The 24761-nt window shown below is 45.5% G+C and overlaps 1 protein-coding gene across 3 annotated transcripts in view; it reads right to left on the bottom strand.

Annotated features, from left to right (window-relative positions):
- LOC147673887 (anillin-like) overlaps positions 1–24761 on the bottom strand; it is a 429866-nt gene that overhangs the window by 181383 nt on the left and 223722 nt on the right. For all 3 annotated transcript variants that reach the window (XM_086947773.1, XM_086947775.1, XM_086947774.1), the window contains 4 exons: positions 23321–23427; positions 21545–21698; positions 21208–21343; positions 18302–18478 (listed from right to left, as the gene is read on the bottom strand). In XM_086947773.1, coding sequence (XP_086803899.1) covers positions 18302–18478; positions 21208–21343; positions 21545–21698; positions 23321–23427 — 574 coding nt within the window. The remainder of the gene's footprint in view (positions 1–18301; positions 18479–21207; positions 21344–21544; positions 21699–23320; positions 23428–24761) is intronic.

Raw genomic sequence — 24761 nt, 5'->3', positions numbered from 1 at the left:
GTTCCAGGATAAAAGCAAATCCTGGAATTGACCCTACATGCCTCTATGGGGAAATCAACAAAAATATTCTGTTTAAAAATAATACTTGAACATTGGGATATAGGGCATCAGTCCGATGCCACTTAATGGAGAATTACAAACTCTAAAAATAAAAATAATGAAAGGCCAGTCCCTCATTCATATGACACCATAGATGCGATCTTAATATCTTTGTAGATCGATTAACCAACCTAAGGTCATTAATAAATAATCCTTTGTAAAAACACGATAACAAATTACGGGTTTAACCAAGATGGCCGTCACGGTCCCTCTCATCTATACCTAGAGAATTGCAAACCTTGCTCTCCCCCGGTATACATAAGATGGCGGCGAAAGTAAAAGAGAAGTGGATAGTCCGTCGTCTATCTCACCGATAGCACACACAGCGGGTATCACTTAAACAAAGGCGCGAACATGGCGCTATTTAATCGGAATGCTGGAAGTTACGAGGGAGAATCATTTGGCCGGTACACTTGGTCGGCGGAACCCCTGCTCCACGGAGACAGCCTTTTGGAACATAGGTAAGCACGCGAAACCGATGTTTCTCAAATAGGAATCCGGCATGGGCATGAAATAACTGATGAGACTACCCCGTCTTTTTCACTCCTTGGCTCTAGATCAGCCAGCCCCCTCCATGGGTCACCTACCTCTGAGGGAAGACGGCACTTAGACCTGTATACCACGAGGAAAATCCGTTATATACCAAAAGATTTGCTCATCTGAACCCCGGTCTAGGAACAGCACTTTTTATACGGAAGGTAAAATCTGGGACAAATTCGTAAATGTGTTTAAACCTGAGTGGCTCAGCACTCACTAAATACCACCTTTTTCCACAGGCGTGCCATACATCTAATTAAACCTATATACCTTTGTGGACCCCAGGACATATATAAAAAGAAAGTCCAACCTGTACTATCCAGCGGCGCTGGTATGTATTACTTAAATGTGATCATGTAACCCCCTAAAACATTGATTGTGCCTCTTACCTCACACTGTAAAGAATTTGATTTCTTAAACATAGCATCATAGTGATCCATGCCACCTTTTTAATCTATAGGCTAGACGGATGCACATCCTTGTTTAAAGCATGCATGAGAGTTGTGAGCCCTGAAAGAGAAAAACACTACGCTGAAGTGCTGGTGATAACAGTAGGTATCCTGAATCATGAAAGCGCTATATTATCCCCAGCTTGTTAAAGACAAACTCCCTCTTACTAGATCATATGCAGGAGCCCTGTCTTCCTTTTATTAAAAAATTAGAGGGATGTTAAAAAGGGTTTTCTATACAACTAGAGCGCTTAAGTTAAGTAGGATATGGGTTACCGATTGAATTTCTGGCCTAAATAGAAATATCCGAGCAGTCTGAACTAGGATGACATTAATTTATCCCCCTTACAGGACCCGAATCGACCTGAAGTTTTGCCTACAAAAAACTAGCCCCAACTGCGTTCCGACATCTCCTGAATAACTGAATAAGATACACCTACAGGTAAAAATATTGAGAGAAAAAAGAGATAGTAAATTTTGGTTTAGCCTTCAACTAAGATCTCCATTGACTGAACCAGGATTAGCTTTACTATCTGCCCCTCGAGGACCAGGCTCCTGTCCTCATTTATAGGATCATGTGTGTACAAAAGAAAATAATTCTGGTATGTACCATGAACTATGTGAATGTGGTTGATACAAAAAAAAGGTTTTTAAATATCTGTTTGAAAATGAAGATTGAGTGTTGTTGTAAATTGTGCTCTATGGTCCATTTGGCTAAGGCTATCATGATGCCTTTATAGATTCCACGTGATAGGGAATCTCTCCTAGGGAGTGTTTCTAGAGGGTTTGACATTGCACAGCAACCACCGGCCAAGTGTAGGAGCTTTGCTCCAAAGTTTATCAGTTGATTAAAATCAAGTTTCTTGAACCTTAGTGATCTTATATGTCTAAAATGTTTTACTGCATATTAAATTGTAAAGAATAAATGTTGTTAGCACAGAAGTACTCTCTGAAAAACTTATACATTTAGATATAAGTGAAATGAAATCTGTTTTCGTTCTCTATCTTTCAGATTGCTTTTTCTCCTGTGCCCCCTCCCAGTATACTGCCCTTTGCCCTGACGAAAGTGTGGCCCCATTGGCCTGCCACCGAAACGCGCGTCGGCTTATGTCTCCAGGAAAATGGCTATTGTCCTTTTTACATCAGGACCTGTAGTCAAAACCATCTCCCTGGACTAAACACCCCGATCTATACAACACGTTAAACCACCCTTGTGTTGTATTCGCCAGGATTAGATGAATGAATGTAGCATGAATGGTGAATGAGATCAAATAGGAAAAAGTGGGTAGAGATTGAAGTAAGTGAGTTAGAGTGTGTGTAGTGTGGCCGTTACTGGGCAGGATAGAATCTTCCTTACTATGTTGTTTGCTTATCCATGTCTGTTTTATTTATGATTATTTATACATGTGATACCTAAAAAACTCTATATTTATATCATTGTTATCCTTAAAAATAAAAAAAACATATATATTTTCAAATATGAATTGTATTGTTCATTCTTGATTTGACCATGTGATTGTTATGTGTTGTGTCAACCCCTAGGCTAATCACCCCGTTATACATATTTGTTGGACCCTTTTGTTAGGGCCTTTATATCCCAAGGCAGGGTGTTCTTCTTTTCTATTTGCATTGATTTAGTAATGTGGTCTGAATCTCAGTTTTAAATCCGGAAATGCGCAACGAAGCAGGCCTCCTGAGCAGGACGCTTGTGTTGATGGCCCTGGCTGCAGTGTCTGCTGCGTCTAGCGCACACTTAATGGATGCGTTGGATATGAGTTTACCCTCCTGGATTAGCATCTCTGCTCCCTCCTTGTAGGCCTCAGGCAAATGTTGTAGCAGTTGCTCTAGAGTGTCATAATGTGCCCCATCGTATCTGGCTAATAGGGCCTGTGTATTAGAAATCCTCCAGATATTAGCTGCTTGAGCAGCCACCCTTTTCCCAGAAGCTTCTAGTACTTTAGATTCTTTGTTTGGAGGAGGAGCATCACCCGTAGTTTGTGAGTTGGCGCGCTTACGAGCATTGGAGACCACCAAAGAGTCTGACGGCAGCTGTCTCTTAATATATGTAGGGTCCACAGGCGCCGGTCTTTATTTCCTCTCAATCCTGGGGTTAATGACCCTTGCTCTAGTGGTTTCCTTGAAAATGTCCCCTGGGTGTTTAAGGACACCCTTTAACATTGGTAAAGTTTTAACGGATTTCTCTGAAGTGGAGAAAGTATCAAACAGGAAGTCCTCTTCAACTGGGTCAGCATGCATGTCCACATCATGATTTAGTGCTGCTCTTTCAATTAAAGCGTTGAACGCAGCTGTATTTTCCAAGGGTGAAGTTTTTACAGGATAGGAGGGAGTATCAGGAATAGTCTGTGATTCCCCCTGGTCTGCAGGGTCTGTCCATGCTTCAGTTTGGTCATCCTGATCATTGTCCGCAGGGTAATTATATTGTTCATCATCATCATACCCTATATCCTCAGTAGTGGGTGTGGGTGAATATGCCACAGTGTCCTGGCCATAGTACCTCACAGTCTCAAAAAGGACAGGTGATGTTACAGAATCCCTTTTCTTTTTGAGGGGAATTTTGTATGATTCCAAAGTATTTTCCGATCTGATTTTACTCTGGTAAATAGTAAGTTTACCAGATTCTGAGTCGATATGTAACTTGGACTGGTCATCATACGAGGGCTCTTGGTACAGGACGTCCTCTTTCATAGGAGGACTTCTTTTCCCCAATGACACCCGTTTGGGGGTTTCGACCCCAGGTTTTGGATCGAGCGCCTTGGGGCGTGCAGTTGGTGGTAGTCCGAATTTTATCGGTGGCATAGTGTCTTCAGATAGACTGACCTTCGGCGCCAACGTAGATGTAGGTCCGACCGACTTTGCCTTTTCGCTGATAATTTTTTGGGGGTGCGCAGACTTCGGTGACTGTGGCGTCGGAGGCGCACTCTTTTGCCTTGACTAAGTCCTTCGAGACGCTTTTGACCTTCGACTCGAGGCCTTTGACAAGCTGTGGTCTGTCGACCTGAAGCTTCGGATCGAGACCCTTCCGAGACTAGAGTCCCTTGTTTGTGTCGGTATCCATAGACGTCGACTTCTTCAGTTCGACATGCTTGGTTTTAATGGCGGATTTTAGCGCCCCGATCTTCGGTTCGACACTCTTTACTTTTGACCCCGCAGGGTCGTCGACACCTGATTTCTTTGTCGACTCTGATGGGTTCGAGGTTTTCGACCCGAGGACTGTTTTCAGCAGTTTCGGTTTTGTTATTGGCTCGATGGCTTTCGGTTTCATTTTGAGTAGTGGAACCGATGGCTCTTGTGATGTTTTCTTAGCCGGGCCTTGACGCGGGGCTATAGAATGTTGTTCATGATCTCGGCTAAGGCCTTCTGACGATGCCTCGACCTGAGCCTTCGAAAGTCTTTGAGTGTCTGTTTCGGGTCCCGTACCCACTGTTGGGCCTGCTTCATCGCTCGAGTCGTCATCAACGGCTCCGATGGGGGATACGTCGTCCCTTACCTAGACGGCGTTTTCATATTCGACATGGTCGTCTTCTTCATAATAGTCGGAGCCATGCTCGGAACCGGGATCCGACTGCTGTTCTGGATCCTCTGTGTCAAAGACATCATCGTCTTCATCGAAGATATTCACTGGGTCGGGCGCTGGCTTCGACATAGTTTGCCTCGCTGCGCGTCGGAGTCGAAAAGTCTTCTTTGACCTGAATCGAGCACAAGCTAGACAGTTGTTCTCGTCGTGCTCCGGTGATGAGCACTTGTTGCACACCGGGTGTACATCGATGTGCGGGTACTTAGAGTTACATAGGGGGCATAGTTTGAACGGGCTCCGTTCCATCGGCGATCAGGCCTCCGGATTTGAAAAGGCCACGCGGCTCTCTTAGACGTCCCGCTCAAGAAAACTGGAACAAGAACTCGGCACCGATAGAAACAATACAGATGACCCCGAAGGCCTTTTGGCCTTTAGAAAGTTTCCGAACTTGAGTAAAGAAAAGTACATCCGAACCCAATGGCGGAAAAAAACAATCTGAGGATGGAGAGGATTCCCATGCGCACTGTAGTCCGGGGGAGGAGCCACCTATCTTGTGATACTTCGAAGACTCTTCCAGGACAACAATGTGCAATCATCCGGACCCAACACTAGGCGGCGATCTATGCACAGATATGAATTCAGCAGCCCACATGCCTCGAACCTTTTATTTCCTGTTCTGCATTGTAATATCGGTGGCTCAACGGTCTACACTATTTAAGTGATTAAACACACGACAATGGATTCGGCTCATCTAATCTTACAAAGCCCTATTAAAGGGTTAGGCAGACTTCTGGTGGAGCGTGGCCTCCTTATTTTAGACTTTATGAAAAGCAGAGGCATCTTCTAAAAATCAGGGTTAACCTTCATTTTCGTCAAAGGTAAATTTCAATGGTGCTTAAAAATTCACGAATTCTAGAGGGTAGTGCTAGTAATCCCTCGTGCGGAATGACGACCTCAATCCATGGAATTTTTGTTCCATCAGCTCAAGGGTAAGAGGTCTCACAAAAATGGTTGTGTCCACCAGCGACCACCACTTGGCAGTTGTTATAATTGGGGGTCTCTGGTTGGCACATGTAGGTACTTGTGACAAGCAGGGACCCTCTCCTCTAGTCACGGCAAGGGAATTACCCTCTTAAAATAACCCCTGCTCACCCTCTAGGCGGCGTGGCGCGAGAAGTCAAGGCTAGCTCGGAGGCGATAGAAGTTAAGCATTTGTGACCACATACAGTAACCCAGTGACAACACTACAAGTGGACACCACACAAGGTTTTATAATAAAAAAAATAAGTATACTTTATATAGAATTATCACAAGACCAATAAACGACAAAAAGAATCCACAGTACTATTACATTTCAAGAGTTCTAGTTAAAAAGGTGTAAATCAAAGCTCGGTGCGAGTCGGTAGCCTTGTCCGGCTACGGCGTGCTAAAAGAACACTCAGATGTAGACAAACTCAAACAGTACCTTTTCCTTGAGGCGGCCGGCACAGATGTGCGAGCCGGTTCCGGGGATCGTTGCGGTGTACAAAAAGAAAGCGTTGCAGCTCACGGTGTCCCTTCCATCGCGGTGCAGGCTATGGCTCGTTGACGGCGTCTGTGAAGTCAGAGCTGGCGTTGTTCGGGGCAGACGTTGCTCGTAGCGGTGCTTCCAGCTTTACGGTGCGGCGTTTGAGCTGGAGTTCGGGAGCTGGCGTTGGTCAGTCCGGACAGCAGAGCGAGTCGGGCGGTGCGTCGCGAAGTGTGCGAGGCGGTGCCCAACTCCGGTGTGGTCACAGGACTCTAAGTCAGCAGCAGTGAGGCGTCGGTCAGACCAGTGGTGTAGCGAGGCGTTGCACGTTGCGATGTCCTTCCAGTCACGGTGCACGCTACTGCTAGTTGACGGCGTCGAGACTGAGTCGGTGAGCGCAGAGCTTGCGTTGTTCGAGGCTGACTTTGCTCAGTGCGGTGCCAACAGGACACCGGGTCGGTCGTGAGAGTCGGTCCCAGCTCTCTGCCTCTGTAGCCACTGGAACAGCAGCAATTCACAAAGGCTGGTGAAGTCCACTGGCCCTGGGACTTCGGTCAAGGGTCAAGCTCTCTTCCAAGCCCTTTGAGATCTTTTTAGCACAAGATGAAAGCAAAGGTAAAATCCAAAACGTCTTTTCTCCTCTCTAGGCAGCCAGGGAACCACTGCAGGCCAATCCCCCAAGCAGCACTTCACTCAGTTTCTTCAGGTTCCTTCTCCTCAGCAGAGGTTTCTTCTTGTCCGTTCTAGGAGTGATCTAATTTCATGGGATCAGGGTCCCAATATTTATACCCCAAAATCATTTGTTCTGAGGGGAGAGGGGCCTGTGCCCAGTTCTGAAGCACTCTGTTTACCACACTTCTCCTTCCCCCTTCACAGCACAGGGCAGGCACATCAGACGCCCCACAGGAGGTACAGCCAGCATTGTGGAAGGCAAGTAAAGTCCAGGAGCACTTTGTTTACAGTCTTCCTTCTCTTCTTTCAGTGTGCAGGGCAGACGCACCACAGGGGGTGGAGCCAGCACTATTGGGGGGCGGGCACAGTCCTATTCAGGTCCCAGGTGCAACTCCTCCCTCCCATCTGGTTGCAGATCTCCCTATTCACCACCGGGCTGCCCAAGCCGGTCTCCTGGAATTCCCCAGTCCTGTCACACACAAACCCAGACAAGGAATACACAACCTAGCAGAGGCGGGCTCAAATGGTTAATCAAGCAAATACCAACTTTCTAAAAGTGGTATTTGCAAACACAGAATATTAAAATAAACTTTACTAAAATATATATTTTATTATTCTGAGTCCAGGCATACTAAACTCTAATTTCTACCATGTTCTCCGAGTCTGCTAGGATTATAAAAATGTAACAATCCAGCAGCCCATTCTAGCCTATGGAGAAGAGGTAGCCTTGCAATAGTGAAAAACGAAAATTGCTGTAATTCACTATTAGGACATGCCACACACATCAGGGCTTGTCCTACCTTATACTTACAATGCACCCTGCCCTTGGGACTACCATAAGGGTGCACCTGCCCAGTCCGAATGACAGTACCACACTGCACGCAGGGTCTGCACTGGCAGACCTAGACACGTTTTACAAGGCCGCTTCTGCGGGTGGCACAATCAGTGCTGCAAGCTCACTAGCAGCATTTGGATTTACACGCCCTGGGCACACTCAGTGCAATGTACTAGGGTCTGACAAGTAAACCAAATATCCAATCATGGAACCACTAATAAATACATCAATTTACAGTAGGGGCACTCGCACTGTGGCACTGGACAGCAGTGGCACAGTGCCCAAAGCATCTAACACCAGAAAAACATAAGGCAAGAGCAAAATGGAAGGGAGACCCACGCCAATGGTGCCAGGTCTAACAGCAGTTCATGGTTTAAAAATTTCAGAAACCTCATTTAATCCACGTATTGCTGTATTGAACGTCATGATTAGCAGAGCTTCGCGTTGGCTTAATTTGCCCTCAATGTCGCCACCTCCAGTATCCATCTCAATTTGAGATGACAGTCCATCTCGAATCCCTCTCCATGTGCTCCTTGGTGTTCCAATGGTTAACTAGAGGGGCATTTAGAACATTTTTCCTCAGTCTTGACTTATGTTGAGTAACTCGTTGGCGTACTTCCTGGCTAGTTTTACCGACGTACAATTTTGGGTATGGACACAAAATTCCGCAAACATTCTTTGATTTACAGTTCGTAAATGTTTCGTGTCTCCAATGGATACCTTCATGTGAGAAACCTGCTCCTTCCACTGTCTGGTCACAACCAGAGCAAGTCACACATTTTTGGTGGCCTATGACTGGTGCCAAACCCATCATGCTTCGTAAAGTTGCTCCTTCACTTTGGGTAGCGCCGCCCGTACGATATGATTTGCAATGCTTTTTTCTTAAAGGCAAAAAGTGGGGGCTGTGCCAGTGCTTGGTCTAGATTTTTAAACAGGTGCCAACTTTGGTTGATCTTGAACTTATTTGCATTTGGACACTACACGAGTAATCATCCTAAAAGCTTAAAGCAAAATCTGCCCTTTGGGCAATTTCTTAGGATCCAGCGCAGTTGCTCCTTCAAAGAAGAGTATTTTATTGATGCTAATAATCTAATGGACCGTCTAGTAGTTCAAGGATACCCCAAATAAATTAGTGAAGCTCGCCCTTCAATGTGCATGGTGGGTCCCGCGAGAGACTTTACTTGAAAAAAGAACTAAACCCAAAATGAATAGAATGGTATGTGTGACCACGTTTTGTCCAAACACAAATCAGTTCAAAAAGATCAACCACCAAAATAGGCACTTGGTTCAAAATCTGGACGAAGCACTGGCACAGCCCCCTCTTTTTGCCTTTAAGAAAGAAAAAAGCATTGCAAATCATATCGTACGGGCGGCACTACCCAATGTGGAAGGGGCAACTTTACGAAGCATGATAGGGTTGGCACCAGTCATAGGCCACCCTAAATGAGGGACTTGCTCTTGTTGTGACCAGACAGTGGAACGACCAGTTCTCACATGAAGGTATCCATTGGAGACACGAAACATTTACGAACTGTAAACCAAAGAATGTTGTTTACGGAATTTTTTGTCCATGCCCGAAATTGTAAGTCAGTAAAACTAGCCAGGAAGTACGCCAACAAGTTACTCAACATAACTCAAGATTGAGGAGAAATGTTCTAAATGCCCCTCTAGTTAACCATTGGAAAACCAAGGAGCACGTGGAGAGGGATTTGAGATGGACACTCTGTGGCGACACTGAGGGTAAATTAAGCCAACGCGAAGATCTGCTAATCATGAAGTTCAATACAGCAATACGTGGATTAAATGAGGTTTCCGAAATTTTTATACAATGAACTGCCAAGTGGTGGTTGCTGGTGGACACGACCATTGATGTGAGACTTCTTGAGCTGATGTAACAAAAATTCCATGGACAGAGGTCTTTGTCATTCCGCACGAGGGATTACTAGCACTACCCTCTAGAATTCGTAAATTTTTAAGCACCATTGAAATATACCTTTGACGAAAATAAAGGTTAGCCACGATTTTTAGAAGATGCCTGTGATTTTCATAAAGTCTAAAATGAGGATGCCAAGATCCACCAGAAGTGTCTGCCCAACCCTTTAATAGGGCTTTGTAAGATTAGATGAGCCAAATCCATTGTCGATTGTTTAATCACATAAATAGTGTAGACCGTTGAGCCACCAATATTACAATACGGACAAATAACGTTTTTAACTTCTTCGAGATCACCATGACAACATGGCATAGCAACACGTGGTCACGGATAATGAGCAAGGATTGGCTCATCGACCAGGAATCATAAAAACTACATCTCCCGTCAACCCAGTAATCCCATCATTCAATGCAGGAATGCAGGCTGTCCACCACACTCGGAGGACAAGTACGCAGCTTGTTGATAGGGAGAGCTAGTTCTTAAGGTAACTGATGCGTGGCCTGACATTCCATTTTACACAGTACGTCTAAGCGCATATGAGCTAAAACGGGCATTGCTTTTTCCTAGATTCATTTGTAAGATGGCAGCCCGACGTTCGCCTCTATGGACTTCACAATGTGTGATTAAGGTGAGCCCCGCCCCTCCATGTCTAATTAAAAAGACCATAAGTCATGAACGTTTATGTTCTAACAGTCGACTATTCCTGGCAGGTGACCCGGATATCAGCAATATGACGGAAGGGGCTTCAGTCTCAAGTAAAGGCAATCGGTAAGTGGGTACGAGTGAACCTCTTTCACATGGGAGATGTCCAGCCAGACTGACATTAGGTTTACAAACTGTGTTGTCTTATGTCGGTCTTTTCAGAATGTTGTCACATTCAAGTGTGAAGCCACAGATTTAATCAGTTCAGGAAATAAGGTAGGCGGATTGCACCGGTGGGTGCCCTTTTGTTTAACTTACGGTCAGAGGTTTTGTAAATTTGAACGCGTTTTGTTTTTTCCTCTTCTAGAACGTTACGGTCCTGATGAGAACCTGACGCACAGTTGGGTTTGAAACGCGTCGACCTTTGTTTTCCCTTGTCAAACAAATTTTGCAATATAATTGTTGTATTGAGATAGCAATTGAGGCGTGAGTTGTAAGAAATATTGATTATATTGAATCATCTCTACATTTCACTAGGAGTATATATGATTTATTGTACTGTTTGACGTTGGGATTAAGAACAGTTTTCAGCAGAGCTGGGGGCTTATAAAGTTATTTCCACCCTTTGTTTTGGATGGTGTGAGTGTTGATGCACGAGTGTCTGGCCAAATTTGCACGAGGTATGTGTGAAGGTTTATATTAATTGTATGCTGATGTCGTATATGATGTAATGTAGTGTATTTTACATAGCTTTTCCCTTTGTTTTGTATTCATTTTTTTGATACACATGTAGAAAGTATTATTGAAAAAAGTGAAATCTAAGAGTTGTCAAATAAACCAATTGATGGTGTAGTAAAGAACGCTGACCTGTATGTTTTATTCAGAGGTTATGGAATAAATGTGTGATTCTCTAGGCATCAACGGCAGAGTTTGTCCACAGTGGCATTCAAGGAACCTGCCAGGTGCTGAAACATCAGGAAAATATCCTGCTGATCCAGCCATATCCAGAGACGCAGGGCTTCTTGATGAAGGTCCCCCAACCCCATTCCTCCTGGATTGTTGCTGTACCACATGGTTATGGTGTTATCATGAACACTTGTACCAGCCTTCCCTTGATGGAGGACAGAAAGGCTTTCACTGCCAATCTGATCACTTGGAGCCCCAACAGAATGATGTAATCCAGATTCCGCCAGAGACTAGAACCCTCTGATCTCCCCCTCTCCCAGATGGCTACCCCATCCCAAGAGTGATGCATCTGTCACTACTGTGAGATCTGGTTGGGAAAGGGAGAGGGGTCTGAATCTGACCAAAATCTATTATTAGCTACCACTGTAAGTCCTTAGCAGTCCTCCGAGATATTGACCAGGTCGGAGAGATTCCCCTGATGCTGCACCCACTGGAACGTCATGTCCTACTGCAGTCTCTGCATATGCCATCTGGGATGTGTGACATGCAGGAGGTCATGAGGCCCAACAGCCACAGCCTGTCTCACCGAAATCCAGGATAGATAATGAAATATCAGTCTTATAGCCTGAATATCCTGGGCTCATGGCTCTGATGAACCCAAAACTGCACTGTGTCCAGAACAGCTCCAATGAAAGAGCATCTGAGAGGGAGTCCGGTGTGTCTCCGGCACGTTTATAGTAACCCCAGCTAATGTAGGAAGTCTGCCGTGGCCCAATGACAGCCTGGGGCGAGCCTGAATTCAGCAACCAGTGCTCGAGATAGGGGGGAGACAAGAACCCCAGATCTCAGAAGATGAGCAGCAACCACCATTACTTTTGTGAACACCCGTGGGGCACTGGTAAGGCCAAAAGGGAGTACAGTGAAATGAAACCATGCAGATAATGTTATAGATAATATTATTATTATTATTATTATTATAATGCCAGTAGGCAGGAAGAGGATATGGAAATAAGCGTCCTGCATGCCCAATTCTCCCATCCAGTCTTCTGGATCCAGGTCAGACCAGAGCTGAGCAAGCATGAACCTCTTGAATTTCTCTTTTTTGAGAAAGGTTAATGGCTCGGTGGTCTAGACTACAACAAAGTCCCCTTTTTTGTGGACCAAAAAAGTAGTGGGAACAATAGCCACAGCCTACTTCTGTCCCTGAAACTCTCTCCATGACTCATTTGGCCAAGAGAGCCATGACTTCCCCACGGAGCAAGGACATATGATTGTCAGCTGATCATAAGATGGAGGGAGGGGTGGACTCAAAGGGGAGGGAGTAGGCCCTATCTGATGTTATGGGTTGCCAGTGATGGTGGATTATTCTGCCAACTACAGCCCCATCACAGAGTGAGACAACAGTCATAATGAACAAAGGGCAGAGGCACAGCCAAAAGACCCCAACCTAGAGGATAGCAAAGGGCCCAGAACCCTAGTAAAAAAAGGGGGGGGGGGCGGGTGGAAGATAGGCCCACAGGTAGGCGAGTGCAGAAGACCAAGTCCTCGCAGAACAGGGAGGAAGGGCGGGCCTTGAAGGAATCTGCAGCTAGAATCGCCTCTACCAGAAACCTAGTTACCGAAGGTAAGTAACTCGTACATCTGATAGAGACTACTAGCTGCAGATTCCTTCACAAAGAAAAGATACCCTAGCCATACCCAAGGGGAAGGAGGGCCTGCGAGAGCACTCCACCAGCCTGCCAGCCTGGTCATAACAGAGGGTCCCACAGGGGCAGAGTCCCAAAGACAAGACGAGGAACCCCGTCCCCAAGGCAAGGGGAACCCCCGCAAGCAGAAGACCACCAACCCTGAAGGGGATGCGAGAAAGAAGAAGAGAAGAGGTAGCCCATCCTCGCTCAGCAGATGAAACAAGGCAAGGCGAAAAGGGGGCCAAAGCACCCCACGCCCATACAGGACAACAAAACATCCGCCCAAGGCCAAAGGTATGAGGAGCACCGAAGGAGAAGAGCAACCTAGAGAATCCAAGGAGAAGAGGCAAAGCAAAGGCAAGCCACCCTAAACCGGAAACACACCCAGCGAAGACGGCAGCCAAGCCTAATACGGCCAGAAGTCAAATTCCAGACAGAACGGCACAGTCTGCAATAAGCAGGCGGAGCCGAAAAAGGGTAACTCAAGGTCACCCAGAAAGAACCTTCCTGCGCCCCGCAGGGACAGACTGCACCCGAAAGGGAACAAGAACTCAGGGACCATCTCATCCCATAGGGAGGAGAGGTAGAACCGAGTGCAAGGCCAACTGGAAGAAGCGAACAAGACCAGGATGACTGTCCCACCAAAGCGCCAAGAAGGCACAATGGTGCAGAAAAACAGAAGGTCAGCACCAGCAAGTGCAGCCAGACGCCGAGAGCACCGCGGAAGGATGCTCTCAGGGCAAGCCAGAAGTCAGCCAACGACCAAGAGCCAGAAGGGTCTGGACATGCTACAGGTAGGAGTCTGCACCCACAGTCTAAAAGGAAGTGGAACCAGGCGGAACCAAGATTCACGGCCACAGACAGCAGACTAGGCGAACAACACAGTGACCTCGGAGAGGGACAACCCGGGCGTAACTCAAGCCCTCACAAGCCATCAATAAGAGGAGTGCATCTGCAACATACCTTAATGGAGAACGGAGGCCCAAAGGCATTCACAACTCCCCAGCGCAGAACAGAGCTATAGAATAGCTTCCACTGCCCCACATAGGGCATGTTGCATCCCAAAACATAGGAACCTCTCGGGAACAATGTCCGCAGCAGAGGACAACAGAAAAGTCCGGCGAAAAACCCGCATAAGGCTTGTCAAGCAGCCAGAAAGAAAAAACAGCAGGCCTAGTCCCAGGGCCAGCATGGTGTAGAAAACCTAAAGCAAAAACAAAAAGTCCAGAAGGGCCGGCCAGCAGCCAACAGAACCACAGTCCCAACAATGAGGACTCGAGTGGCGATGAAGCACACAGAACACACAACTGGGGCGACCCGCCCCAACAGAAGAACACCTTCAAGCACCAGATCGAGGTACAGGTCACTGAGGGGGAGGAGGAGGAGAGGAGGAAGCCCCGCCAAGAACCTCTGAATGGCAGAGTCCGCAGTTGCGTGGAACAAAAGAGTGCCATCGAAGGGAAGGTCCACCAGCTGTTCCTGAACATTCTCCGGGAACACAATGTATTGAAGCCAGGCATGGCGACGAAGGGCAACCGAAGGAGCCATGGCATGATCCAGCACCTCCGAGATGTCCAGAGCGGAAGAATAAACGCCGCCAGCTCCCGGCCATCCAACACATGGTGCCTCAGATCAACACAGGGACCCTCCTGAGAAGTGGCGACATAAGGGACTCCGCCGAGTTCCACAAACAAGAAGTGGCCCTAGCCAGGACACACAGCGTGTTAAGGGCCCATAGAGCTGCAATGGTTGAGGCGAACATATTGCGCCCCCAGGAGTCCAGCCAGCGGGCCTCCCGTGACTGGGGGAGACCACAGCGACGGCAGAGATGGAAAGGCATTCTGCAAGAGGGGGCCCCTGGTAGAGGGGTGGAGGGAAAGACACGCCGGTTCATGCGGCGCTGGATGGTGGCGGTGTAGAAGGTGTTGGCGCACTAGGTCCCCATGGAGGGACGGCCCCAAGTGAGAAGAATGGAATTAACCCTCTAAGGGAAGCAGCAGCTCCCTACCACCAGGGCCCTGATGGAGAACCTCCAGAAGATTATCCGCGGGGAACTGGGTGGCTGGATCACCCATGCGCAAAATTCCCACAGCCATGGAAACCGCGCAAGCGAAGGCCACACTCGCCTCCATAGAGCCCCGCGGAGGGGAAAGCAGCTCCTCGGTAGGAGACGGCTGCAAGCTAAGACTGCAGTCTCCCAAGCAAACCGGGAGAGAGGAAGGGCCAGGTCCGGGAAGAAGGAAGAGGGGCAGAGGAGTGGGGGACCTGCGGCTCTTCTGGAGAAGACCGCGGCCGTGGAGACAGCATGGAGCCGCCTTTACACGACGCAGGAGAAAAGGCCACACCTCGTCGGCCCGTCTCCAGGGAGGATGACACCAACAAGGGTCAAAGCTCTGGAGAAGAGGCGTCTGAGGAAGAGTCAACGACCAGACGCCATTGAGCCCGCAATCTGAGGCAGGAATTTGTTGTCACAATGCCAGGGGAGACCCCAGAACGACCTCCGCCACAGCGCTCGGTGCAGGAGACTGGGGCTGGGCTGGAGCGGCACCGGCCTGGCCTCCAACGAGGTAGCTGCCTGCATGGAAGAAAGAGAGGGACCCGGGGAGGGACGAGGAGTCCCCCTCCAGCCTCGACCCGTGACGGGATGAGAGGGGCACTCAGACAAGGTCGCCGCCTGTCCAGAGGACCGAGAGGGGCTCGGTGTTCGACCCGAGCCCCGGCGACCTCCTGCAACACCACACAGGGACTCCCGCGGGAGTTTGAGGCGTAGCCGTGGTCCGAAGGAGGAACCCCGGAAGATCCGCACCACATCCTCCGAACCTGTATCCGAGCCAGTCGGCACCAGGGCCGGAGCCGCCAGCGCGGCTACGGAGGGCCCCGCACTCTGCAAGGGATCCGCTGACGTTCCAGGAGGGGGAAGAAGGAGAAGCCAAAAGGCCTGCAGAGCTGCCGCATATGTCTCCATCTGAGCTCGAGTCGCCCACACACCGGGAAACGGCAGATAGGGGGATGACACGTGGGGCCGCACCACCTGCGGAGAGCCCGCGCCCCCAACAGGCCGAGAACCAGCCCTCGGGGACAAACTGCAACACTTACCGACAGGAAGGGCCGATGTCGACGAGGGAAGTAGGGGGTTCGATACCCTTCGCAGGGGCCGGGTGGGGTGAGGACGCCGACCTGGACATGCAGGCTGAAAGAAGTTTCATCCGGCGCTCCTGCTGGGACTTCGGTTTCAGCTGCTGGCACGCCTCACAATCGGTGGAGCCCCCAAACACCACATGCAGATGGGGTGAGGGTCTGTCGCCGACATCAGGCGTCCACAAGACGAGCACGTCTTAAAGCTCGAAGGCATTCGCATACTGTCCCCACACACACGCAATAGAGTAAAGGGAAAAGGCCTAAACAGGCCCAGAGCACGATCCGGATCCGCGTTGCACATGGAAAAGGAAAAAAACTGACATACGCACGCCGGGGTGGGACTTGTGACCTCGTTGACGTCACGTACATGGACAATGCCTGGGCAGAGTTGCGTGATGACGTCCCCCCGGCGCGCTGGGATGCTCTGGCAAAATATTTTCCGGATCCAGTCTCACGCCTGGGGATAATTCTACGTGAAGGAATCTGCGGCTAGTAGTCTATCAGATCTTGATGATACTGGGCTTCGCAAGTGATCCCAAAACCTTACTCTCAAACGGGACCTCGCCTTCCAGGGAGTCGCGTGCCAGTCACCAAGCAGCTTCAGGGACCACTCCCTCAAAGCCTTCGGCGCCATGGCCAGCAATTGCGGAACGACTGTCATGGAGCTGACGTTTTGGCAGTAGACTAGAACGCGGGACACACGCCCTTAAATATATGAAATTCTGACACTTTGGATGTGCTCGCACTACCGTCTATTTATTGAGCCCTTGAATTTTCCTACCATATATAGGATTGGAGGCACGCTTTTTGAAGTACATCCAGAGTTCGTCAGGTCTCCCTGTTGGAAGACATTCAGTACAATGGATGAAGAATTATTTTATGGCTAGAAAGACCGTGAAGAAAATTTATCAAGTGGTTGCTTTCGCTCGTCAAGCTATTTTGTCCTGATGATGACCCTTAAAGTAATTTTGGATTGAAACGCCGTTGACGCTTTGTACATGGCACAAATCAGAGATCACATTGTTTTTCAATTGTATATTGTGTTTGTGATTTGTTTTTTAGTCTCTGCCATTGTTTTATGGATTTCATATGTTGATGTTTTCTGTATTAATTGTGAGTGTATTTGTTTAAGCGCCCTTGTGGTTTCTTTTCCCTTCATTAAAATTCATTTGGGTAATTATTTTTAAGGTTTTTTTGAGACATTGTGGTACTCACAGGCTTTTCTTCTTTCGCTCTTTTTTAGGGTGTTTTTCCCCTTTAGTAGTTAGGTCTAATATAGCTCTAGAACCTTGTTTGGAATACATGGTCACGCTCCAGGGACCAGACACCCAAGCAGTGGACCAGTCACCAACATCGCCCAGTGACAGACTCCGCAGAGCTTAAAACTAGACCTATGTGATAACATCCTCGACACACTAGGAGGAAACCTAAAAAAAAAACATTCAACAGAAAGTATAAAAAATCCTGACAAAAAAATGACAGGGGGCGCTCTTCTAAGGAACAGTTCTGGCTGCTGCGGAAAGAAAATAACTGTTGTCAGCAAGCCTGGGTGGCACCTATATCGTCCAGTGACATCACTCCCATGCAGATAATGCCGAAGACTGATGCATATCTGATCCAACGCCACCTAAGCGGGCTCATGAGTACTGCTCGAAATATCTTCCCTATCCAGTCCGACGCCTGAGAAATTCAAAGGTAAGGAACCTGCGGTTAGAAGTCACTAGCAGTTGCACAGTGTAGTCAATATAGATTAAATGTAGTTATAAACCGTTTTTAAACCCCATTTCTAAAAATCATCTGATTTTCTTAGTACCCATAACTCACTCTAGGTAAAGTTCTCCCCTACTTAATGGCTCTGGTCTGCACTTTAGAAAACTCTGAAATAGATCCATTCTACTTTAAATAACTCCACCCCGTTACAAAGTATAAGCCCTTTGTACCTGCACTAATCACGGTCAGAAGAAAACAATTGTTAGTGTTCAAATTCTAACGCCATCTCTGAGACAATTAGTACCCTGAGCCACCATCATGAGCAGAGACCACACTACTGAGTCTCTAAACCTCTCCTGCGTAAGGACATTACTGTTGGTCATGTAAAACATATCAACTAGCCTTCTATGTGAAAAAAATACTTTAAGGCAATAGTGGCATACATTCTTAAGAGATGAATAGAGAACAGAACTCTCAACATTCTAAAATAAAGATGCTCATGAATAAACCATGAACGTTCCAGAGAAGCACTAATTCAGTGATAAATAGGTTAACCTCCTCATTTTTTATAAACTCTTTACGTATGCCCCCATATAAAAGTACATTCGTGCCCTCAGCCACTGGTACCTACTTCACCTCCTGGAACATACCTGTCCGGTTCATCACAGAGCACAAGTAGTCCATTTTCAGGGGCAGACGGAGATCAGAAATGGTGACAGAGCCGCGGCATGGTTCTAGTCCTTGTACAGACTGGGACGAGGAAAAGCCTAGAGATTCTGCAGATTTTAGATGTGTCAGCATGTTCAGCAGTGAGACACGCTTCTCAGCTGGAAGAGACAATCAGAAAGAATTACACAAGATGGACAGGAGAAGTATGCATAGAAAATAAAATAGGCCTCTGTACTTTATTCAGTACAAGGCCAAAGCCTCCGATGGGCAGGAGTTAAAACTGCATGCATCAATAGTCCTGAGAGAACCATTAATGAAAAACTTAAGAATAAGTCATTCAAAATACTATTTAATATAGGGAAGTAAATACAATTTCATGTAAGGAAATTACTGGCCTTGTTTAATGCGAGGGAGCACTTGAAATGCAACAAATACTGCAATTTTACAACAAACTCAACGAGAAAAAAAAACTTTAATTCTGTTTTTATTGTAAATTTCCCATGAAAAGTTAAATCTATTTAAGGGTTTTACAAGTATTTTACATTTTTTTTGTCATTTAGTCATGGCACGATACAGTTCATTGTAAGTTAGACAGTGCGCAAGAATTGCTGCAAGGACAACCTTAGGAATTAGTGCAGTGAAACTAATATACAGTTTGAGGCATAATTTAAACTACTGGTAAGATCCCACTATGATTCAAACTTCATGAGATAATTACCAGAAGGAATTGGGTTATGTATTAAATCCACAATGTAGATTAATGATACTACTTTAAGTACCTATTTCACTGTATTATTCCAGATTCGATTGATTTACATACATACTTTTTAAACTAAAAGGCTAAGAACTGCACTTCTAAATTAAAAAATACAAATAAACAAGAATATTTAATAACTGCAGGAGAAACTGTATTCAAACATCAGGACTGAAGACAAACATTTTACTGAAAAAATACAAATTCAATATAAAATAAAAAAAGTTCAAAAGTGGAATACATTTTAAAAAAACTATAAAACGAAATTTTACATTTTAAGCCATAAACACCAGTGAAATTAGGTGAAGTAACCAGGTAGCAAGCAGTAGGGACAAACTATTTTAATTTGCTACACTGTGTGCACTTAAGATGTAGTGAAAGAAGACAGTTTGGCTGCAAAAGCAAAGCAGACAGAGGTGACAGGACAGCAGGACATCTTAGGAGTTGGTAGCAAACATGGCAGCCAAAACAGTCACGAGTCAATTGCAATAGCTGCCTTGTACCTAGGACTACCAGAAGGTCCATATTAAACAAACTGGTGTAGTCTAGCATGTACAGGAAGAAGCCCAAGAACAGGTTCTGGCTCTGTATTTAATGACAAGAAGAAGTTTATGTTCAAGACTACCTTGCAAGCAGTATCACATATCAATGGATTACCAGTTACAACAGAATAAAACTTGCATAAAACGCATTTCTGAAGGACCCATGCTGTGCAGAGATGTGTTTATGTAGGACGCTTTACAGATACTGGATCGCTCAGTTTATTGCCATCATTGCATGCACACTTCATTCTGGACATGCAGTATTCATCAGGAACTCAGAAGGATATTTATGTACCCTGAAGTATACATGCATGCAAGTGCTCCAAACAAAGCATCTTAATTTTAAGGACACATTGTGCAAGTATCCCACTTCTTATAATAATTTTTTTAAAAAAGATGGTTTGTGCCTGCTTTTTCCACCATGGCAAACTCAGATGTTCAGTGCCTCAAACAAAATCTGGTATGGGCTGGATTGAAATATGCCCAATTGATATAGAGAGAGTATTCAAGCAACTTAAATTTAGAGAAAATGGTACTTTGGTAAATGCCAAATCCACCTGCTGTTCAGGTCCTTCCAGACTATGCCTCAGACATCAACAATCTCCTTTTTCTTTTTTCAAACCCCAATTTGAGGCTTATTGATAGTCTTACACTCCAGATGTTTAGGTCAACCAAACACCATTTTCTAAAGGGTCAGTGGCCAAGCTCTTGCCAACTAGGTACAGTAAAGCAGGGTGTTCCAACAAAAACAACTGAATTCCAATAATGATCTTTCTCACAAACCAGGCATATCAAAGGACAATGTACAAGTCTTGAAGAAAAAAAAAGAAAGAGAAAATAAAAAAAAGTTTGGCATACTAGGGTGGTTGGACTAAATGTCCACGAATAACTCATAGTTGAAATTAATAAATGGTCAATATTACTTTTACTGTGTATTTATAGTCCCACAAGATAATCAATCATCCAAATACGGCATAGGCGGGTTAAGCAAAACAAACAAGGTGTGCATGGGCATAGGCAAAATTAATTATGCTATGCCTTATCCAATCTCTGCTATAGGAGGAAAGGTTTGCCTATCAAAAGAAAGATTTAAAGCATCCAATACAAAAAAAGTCACCAGGGTGATGAAAGTATCAAAAGTTCTAGTTTGCAAAGATTGGTCAATAATGGTCTTTAGAATGGAGGCAGGATGCCACGCAGATTGCTTCACAATTGAGAAATGTACTGTGCCCAAAACAGTGGTGGCCACAGAGAGATTTAGTGTAATATTCTTGTCAATTACCATTTAAGACCCAACCAAAAAGAAATGCCAAAAATGGGTGCACATTACCCTAGAAATACTGGACCTTCTAGTCTGCGATACTCATACCACATTCCCAGACAAACAATTGCATGGCTGACATCCTCTCAGTTTCAGAATATTACAAAAGTCACAGCGTACCTGGACTTTCAGCATGCATACTACCGGAATCACAATAGAACGTCTGTTATAATGTGCACCTTTATGAAAGGACAGGCCACTGATGCATTCAAAATAGGGGAATACTTCTCACATTACATTTGAAGCAGTGATACAGCACATTAAACTTACAGGAAACAAGCAGTAAACGTTCAGCCTCTGCCTCTTCACGAGATCCTTGGCCGTGCTCTTCATCAACACAGCAATTTAATGCGTGGCTTGTCTGCTGAATAATGCGGAGAAGAGCAGCAACTTCCTCATTGAGGAGCTGTTAAAGGTATAAACAAAAACCACAAAAATGACTTGGTCTGAAATTAAATGAGGTCTCCAATGAGAGAGAGAGAAAGAATTACATTTTTTTTAAACCACACACAAGACCTTCTCTTCTTGCAGCCTCCCTCCAGAGCCTCTATGACACACAACCATCCACCTATACTGCACAACAGGCACCATTGCATCTTCAGCCCACCTTGATCTTTTCCTGCAGATTCAGGTTTCTGCTATCCAACGCACTTTCAGTTGTCCCTTCAGTAAGTCCCAGAAGGGAGGGTTTCTTTTGAGGTGGTGTGCCATCGACCCCGGCTTGTGCGAGATTGCGCCGCAGAGATCTATATGAATCAATGCTGAAGGAGGATCAATGGAAGCAATTAGACAAACACTTCTGCACTCATTTCTAAACCTAGAAATTCCCCCATAAGTTTTGTTTTGCACCATTTACTCTTTGCTAACTCGGTCGCCTCGGTCCCTTGTTTTACCCTATTTCTGAGGTGTCTAACTTAGCGAGACAGAGGGCATTTTTATTAAGTGAGTTAAACACTGGAAAGTGGCTTCTGGTTTTTAATATTACAGCAATGTTGCGAACCTAAACCTTCAAAGCAAAAAATACTAGTGGATACTCAGTCTTATTCCTTGCAACTGTTTATTTACAGTTTCAGGACCATCCATCCTTGTATTGTTTGACGTCTGAAGATCATTGTCTAGGTTTTCGAAAATGAATTTCTAAAACATTGTTCTCCATAGAATAATGCATGATGAACTACAAACCTGGACGTTTGGATTATGCTTTTCTGGGGTAGATGTCCTAAGGGGTATGTTTATGTAACAGCCATATTTCAAGATGACTTTTCCTATTGAAAAAGTTAAGCTCAAAAGTGTTGTGTTCAAGACTCTGTCATAGCTCAAAAAAGATACATTTTACAACTCAAGCATTGGGGTGATATTTTCCCATTAGTCTGATGGCTGAATGAGTCACAGTCAGCGAACAGACAGACTATATTTAGCCCTCTATAAGTGCAGAGGAGGGTTATCAGTAATGAATACTCTAGTATGTTTAGGTTTCTCATTTTGTAATGCTGCTTTTGATCAAAGAGTTATTACAAATCGAAGACTGTCAATTGCTTTGATATACTTACAATAAAAAATTAGAGCGATAATACATTCGCAAAACATAATACATTTAAGCTAAGGTCTGAGCCAGACTAACAATGGAGCGGATATGACAGACAGTCCATTTAAGGGACAAATAGTAAGGTTTGTTTGTGAAGCCCAGTGTTCATTCCATTTTGAAAGTGTAGTCTACAAACATTCCTTGGTCAGAAGAAGGGCGAGAGGAGTAAAAGGTTGAGGGACAGGCAGGCGTGTAAGGTGCTGATGTTTGCAACAGAAATAAGACATTTAAGACATTAGCTCTTGTAGCAAGCAGGGCTGAGGAAAAAAAACATTGTGAAACTGGAAACATGCGACTCTCAGTGGGTGGGAAAGCAGTCAAAAGAAAAGGTTAGGAACATAAGTTTTAGACCACCCTGTGGAAAAAAGGTACAAGAAATTAACTGGATTGTCCCTATAGGTACTTGAAATTAGGGGGTGGGGAGGAGTTAGAGGGTAAGCCTCGGTGCCCACTCTGATCAGCGATCACACTCGGCAACTCTGGGCATTAGCTTGCCTCATCTTCACTAACGGCCCCACCAGACCGCCGGGGATGCCTGGTCTCACCCTGGAGATACCCATTAAGGGACCATCTCTCAGGGAAGCCAGGAAGGGTTTCGCAGCGGTCGAAGCGCCTTGGGACCCTACGGGTAAGTAGTGCGCTATATAAATGCCAATACATTTACATTTACATTATAGACCATTTATTTAGAGAACTTTTAACCAATATTTCCAAGCCACTCGGATACTGGATACCAATGCCCCTAAAACAGAAATACTATGTTCAAATCGGATTGAAGCTTACACTACTAATTCTCACCTGTAGGGGGGACCAGCATCACTGTACGAGGAGACCGGGGTGCTAGTGGTAGCAGTGTTATCGTTGGAAGCTTCACTGAGTTCAGGCAAGCTGGACACCACAGAATTCTATGAAAGAAAAATGGGGAACAAGGATCGCCAGTATGGCAAGGCTCTCTACATTAAACATATTCCAATGGATTCTGAAGGTATGGCATGCTTGCAGTAAAAACACAGTAGTTTGTTATGTTCATTTATAACGTGCACGAATCACCCCGAAAGGGGTATTAGTATAAGAAGAAAAAACACTTAATTCAGTTAATATTGTTTAAATAGTTGTATACTCTAGAAATCTTACTCCATTGAGCAGGACGCTCTAAGCACTCATTTTAATTTCAAAATGCAACCACCGATCAGCACTTCAATGGCTTTAAGTTTGCTTGCTCTTTGGGAGTAAACTAGAATCTAGCAGTTCTCGTCTAAGGCACCTCCAATCAAAATTTGTGGGAGGAAGAGTAACAAGCATTTGCAATGCAATAGGTCTTGCATTACTGAAAGTTTGAGCTATTGGTGTTGCTAAAAATAACGCAACGCCAATAGCTCCAACTTTTAGTAATGCGAGACCTATTGTATTGCAAATGCTTGTTTTTCTATTTCTTTACTTTTGAAGCAATGTCGGCACCCACAATTTAAAGATAAAGCGCGGGTGCCGCGATTGTATAAAAAGTAAAGAAATAGAAAAAAAGGCGTGTGGCTACAATACAATTTGGCCGCCCAAAAAAACCATTTTGTTTACTCATGTTATAGAGAGCAGGAGGGCGGGGCAATTTACAACCGGCAGCCACGCTGTAAAACAAATGCTCCTGCTGTGTCTCAGGGAGGAGACCTCCTGTGCATCCATTGACAGGGTGACCCCTGGTGCCCCGCACCGATAAACAAGCTGCTGCCTGTCACAGCAAAGCCCCACTTTCTTATAGGGCCTCACTATTAATAAAGCACAAGTTACTTCCCTTCGGTAAGGAGTAGTTTCTGTCCTGTAACTCCAGTTCTGTAGTGGGGGTATCTCTGTTATAGTCATAATCTAGTGAATAGTCCTGCCCATGTGCGTGGACCCCGGCAATCAAAAATAATCTCTTAAATTGTCAAAAAATGCAGAACTGCAAAGACACAAGAGAGAATTTAAAGACAAATAATGCAGCCTATATCCACAGGCTACACTGTCCAGTACTTCAACTAGAAATTCCACCAAAAAAACCACACACAACACAGCCTGCCCAGTTTCTTCCATAGAGAAACTTGCCTCTACCAGTAAAAGCCTCTGGAATTATAGATAGGAAGGTATGGACAGACAAGCCCCATAGGCTGCCATTATGTGGCCTAAATAGGATACTGTGCCTTTAAGAGAACTTTCCAGAACTTCTCCCAGTATCCCAGAATGTAAAATGTAAATTGATACTTTTATA

This window comes from Lissotriton vulgaris, chromosome 12, assembly GCF_964263255.1.
Source record: "Lissotriton vulgaris chromosome 12, aLisVul1.2, whole genome shotgun sequence".
Classification (NCBI taxonomy): domain Eukaryota; kingdom Metazoa; phylum Chordata; class Amphibia; order Caudata; family Salamandridae; genus Lissotriton; species Lissotriton vulgaris.
This window is presented reverse-complemented; position numbering and strand designations above follow the sequence as displayed.